We start from the raw sequence: 3,794 nt of genomic DNA, 5'->3' as shown, positions 1-3,794 counted from the left end.
GAGTGTATCTGACTGTATTGGTGGGAGATTCAGGCAATACACTGCAGACAAATGTATCAGCGTATGGAAGGAAGGGTTTTTCATTTAAAGGTTTACCGAGAACAAACTGCAATAATATCCATCAAAGTGAAAGGTGTTAGATTGAATCAAAGACATAGAGAAGTAACTATTTACGCAAAATAAATATAAGTCTGGTTTAGCTAGTGAATAAACCTTGGAGATAAGTACACTGATTCCAGCATGCTTGGCATCCCATCCAAATTCTGATAAGCCACTTTCCATGTCTGATTTGAAGTTTATGATATTTTGCTTAACGTAGTTCCAATACATAGGCTTTTTTGTAGCTCTGAGGAGCCAGGCTGCAGCCCAAAGCAATTCATCCTGTTCAATTTGGATCATCCTTGTCAATTAGGACTTGAAGAACTTGCTGAATGACAATTATTTGAAGACTATTTAGCCTTCATATGTACTTACATTATATCCGTTGTAATTACAATAGAATGGGCACACCCAAGGTCCTATGCTGTCATTGTAAGATCCCCTGTATTTATCCGCAAATCCAAAAACCTGAAATCCGCACAAAAACAATAGTATTATTATCACCTCAACTGTTTGATAGTACCAACAAGGAATACTATGTTTATCTTATTAATAATACTTCCTTTGGTTCCAAATAAGAGTGGTTATGACAAGTAGCATATTGTTACCTGGACAGCTCTGTTGACAAGAGATCTGGCATATGTGGGATCAGTAGGCTTAAAAACTATGGAGGCCGCAGCTAGAGCAGCAGCGATCTCAGCAGAAACTTCAGAACCAGGAGCTTGTGCAGTAACTGCAAAAGCGGTACGAGGAGTGTCCATATCTTCAGGCCTTTCCCAGCAGTTGTGATCGCCCTCCGCGTCACCTACTTGTGCATATACCACATTGGGAATGTTTGTGGCCTTCAAGAAATAATCCGTGGACCACCTTATAGCCTCCATGGCATGTTGCAAATCTGGTCCCATTGAACTTTTGAACTGCTCGACGCTCCAAGCCAACATGGTTGTTGTAAAAGCCATTGGAAAATGGAACTTCATATTGTCACCAGCATCATAGTACCCACCTACCAAATCCACCTGAAAAAGATTCTTGTTTCTTTAAAACTGATGCAATATGTGTTTGTAGTTTTGTACTAACAACGGGGACAGATTGTTATACTCTGTCAATCAGAATTCAAGAAAACAAAAAAGACTTCTAAATCTTGTGGTCTTAAACTAAAGATGTATATAGTGTGTCATTTGAATCATGTGTTCTTAAACATGTCTTAAGCTGTTGGAATACAAGAGCACGCATAAATTGAGATAAGAGGGGGTATCATATATTTTGCATGTACTTACACCCTTGTCAGCTCCATCAAGAAGAGCTGAATCTTTTCTCCAAGTCATGCGCTGGTTAGGAGGTAATTTACCAGACCGTTGTCCCTCAAAGAAGAGAATACTCTTTGTTAAGGCATCAGCATAATTAGGATTAGGAACCTTATTTGCCACAACCGTTGCTGTCAAGAAGGCAAATATTGCTACTATTGTCCTTAGCATCAGACAATTAATAGTATATTTTCCGCTGCCAATCATCTTTCTCACTATTTGTCTTGGTACGATCATGTTTGTTGTTTATTTGCCAGAAACTATTATTTGACATCATATATATATATATATATATATATATATTCTTGTCCAAAAGAACATCTTCAATTCCTAGAATGCTTTTCCATAAAGATAGGAAAAAGCAAGCTTTGGAATTACAAGTTCATTCTACAAAAGTAGACTAATGATCTCCTATTGAAGTCTCCAGGGGATGGCAAAAATTTCTGTGGGTATGTACATTACAAGCTAGTTTACCATTTTTGTGTACCATATTCATATATTAATGACATCTTTATGATATTGTACACAATTACAAACATCAGTATTATGGCGCGTCTCATATAATACGAAAGTATACATGAAGCTACCTTTATGAGCAAGAGGCTGGCACGCTAGCTAGGACATGTTTTTTTTTTTTTTTTTTTTTTTTAATTTCATCAACTTGGTGAGGTTACGGATAGCAACTTGCATAGTACTACCTCATGAACAATAATACATCATAATATATAGTGTATACCCTCGTTTTAAGTAAGGGGCAAAATTCAGAAATAACATACTTAGCACCTTAATTATGAGATTCATAGCAACACTTTTATAATTACATAATCTAGCAAGTTGTATATTGTATTTTTGCAAACTGTTGTTATAAAAATACAAATATTTTTACTGTCCATAATTAACTGATTTAAATATGGTAACATTACCTTAAATTAACTATTAAGATTACAATCCCATTAAAACCTCATTAATCACGCGTTTTTCGTTATTTGCTAACAACCCTATTCAAATTCAAAAAGCAGTTTCAGAAATGTGTTCATTCAAAAAAAAAAAATATCAATTCAAATTAAGTTGAATCTTCACTTTCGCTCTAATTAAACAATCAAATTCAAGTGTATTTTTTGTTGTTCAATATCAGTTTGAACAATAAGTTTCTTTTAATTCAACGATCAACATTACCTTCTTCTGTATAATATTTTGGAATTCAACTATTGGTTGAAAATTCGTGCTTAACTGTTGTTGAAGGTATTAAATCAGATTTTTTTTCGGAACATTTTTGTTATTTTGATCGTTTTTTCTATTGATCTAATTGGGATGCTTTGTTGAAATTTTTCACTTCGTCGTAAAATCGTTATGAATATTTTCTAAAAAAAATTGCGATTTAAAATATGTGCAATAGTAATTTGAACTGCTGGAACAAAAACTGATCGAATTCAGTTTTTCAAGCTGATCAAATTCTATTTTTTCGTAGGTTTGCTTGTCTGAATTTAAGAGTATATCTGTATATATGAAAAGATCTTTTATATATGTTTTAGTTGTGTTCGAATCTGGAAGTTCTGTATTTGATTGTATTTAACGTTGAACACATACTTTGTCATTGTATTTAGCCTGGAATACTTTACTTTGGTTCTAAGTTAAGTATAACAAATGTTTTGTAAATGTATTTTTTTATTGTTGTTGTAGGCTGATATGAACTGATAGAAAAAAAACTGATAGAATTCAGTTTTTTTTTAGCTAATGAAATTCTTTTTTTCTTTTGAACTTTTGCTTGACGAAATTTGAGAGTATATCTTTATATTTGAAAAGTTCTTTTATATATGTTTTGGTTGTGTTCGATTCTGGTGATTTTGGATTTGATTGTATTTAACGTTGAACAGAAAATTTTAAAATTTTATTATGGCTGGAAACTTTTGCTTTGTTTGTATTTCAAGTTTAACAAATGTAGTGTAAATGTATTTTTGATTGTAGTTGTTAGCTGTGTAACTTACTTTACGTTTATAACTGAAATATTGTGTTTTAGTTTTTTCTTTGGAAAAGTGTATGTTGTAAAATTGAAATCTTATAAATATGTATATTTGTAAATTTTGGGTTAAATCAGTTAGAAATGAGAAGCGTATCAGTTCTTATGAAGCACTCAGGAAGGTGGACGTATGAAAAAAACTACGAAGAGTACGTCACTGATGCTATACTGTTGAGCACAACATCATTCATTAAGCTACACGATGTTTTGGCATCTCACTTAAATGTGGACTTAACCAGCAAATGTATTTTAATGGAATATCAAATCACTGGTAATGCAGGAAAAATATAAATACATAATGAAATGGGTTTGAAGGTGTTTATTTTGCAGAAAAAAAAAGATACAAGACATGAATTGTCTTCCGTTATATGTAC

General features: G+C 32.7%; 1 protein-coding gene across 1 annotated transcript in view; it reads right to left on the bottom strand.

Moving 5' to 3' along the window:
- The window catches only part of LOC107866217 (endoglucanase 4), a 6,201-nt gene extending 4,322 nt beyond the window's left edge, over positions 1–1,879 (bottom strand). Inside the window, exons 1-5 of the mRNA XM_047410271.1 lie at positions 1,377–1,879; positions 708–1,115; positions 475–567; positions 214–381; positions 3–106 (exon numbers count right to left, since the gene is read on the bottom strand). Of these exons, the coding sequence (XP_047266227.1) occupies positions 3–106; positions 214–381; positions 475–567; positions 708–1,115; positions 1,377–1,640 (1,037 nt within the window). The 5' untranslated portion in view covers positions 1,641–1,879. The remainder of the gene's footprint in view (positions 1–2; positions 107–213; positions 382–474; positions 568–707; positions 1,116–1,376) is intronic.
- Between the last annotated feature and the right edge of the window lie 1,915 nt (positions 1,880–3,794).

Source organism: Capsicum annuum, chromosome 3 (genome assembly GCF_002878395.1).
Source record: "Capsicum annuum cultivar UCD-10X-F1 chromosome 3, UCD10Xv1.1, whole genome shotgun sequence".
Lineage (NCBI taxonomy): Eukaryota > Viridiplantae > Streptophyta > Magnoliopsida > Solanales > Solanaceae > Capsicum > Capsicum annuum.
This window is presented reverse-complemented; position numbering and strand designations above follow the sequence as displayed.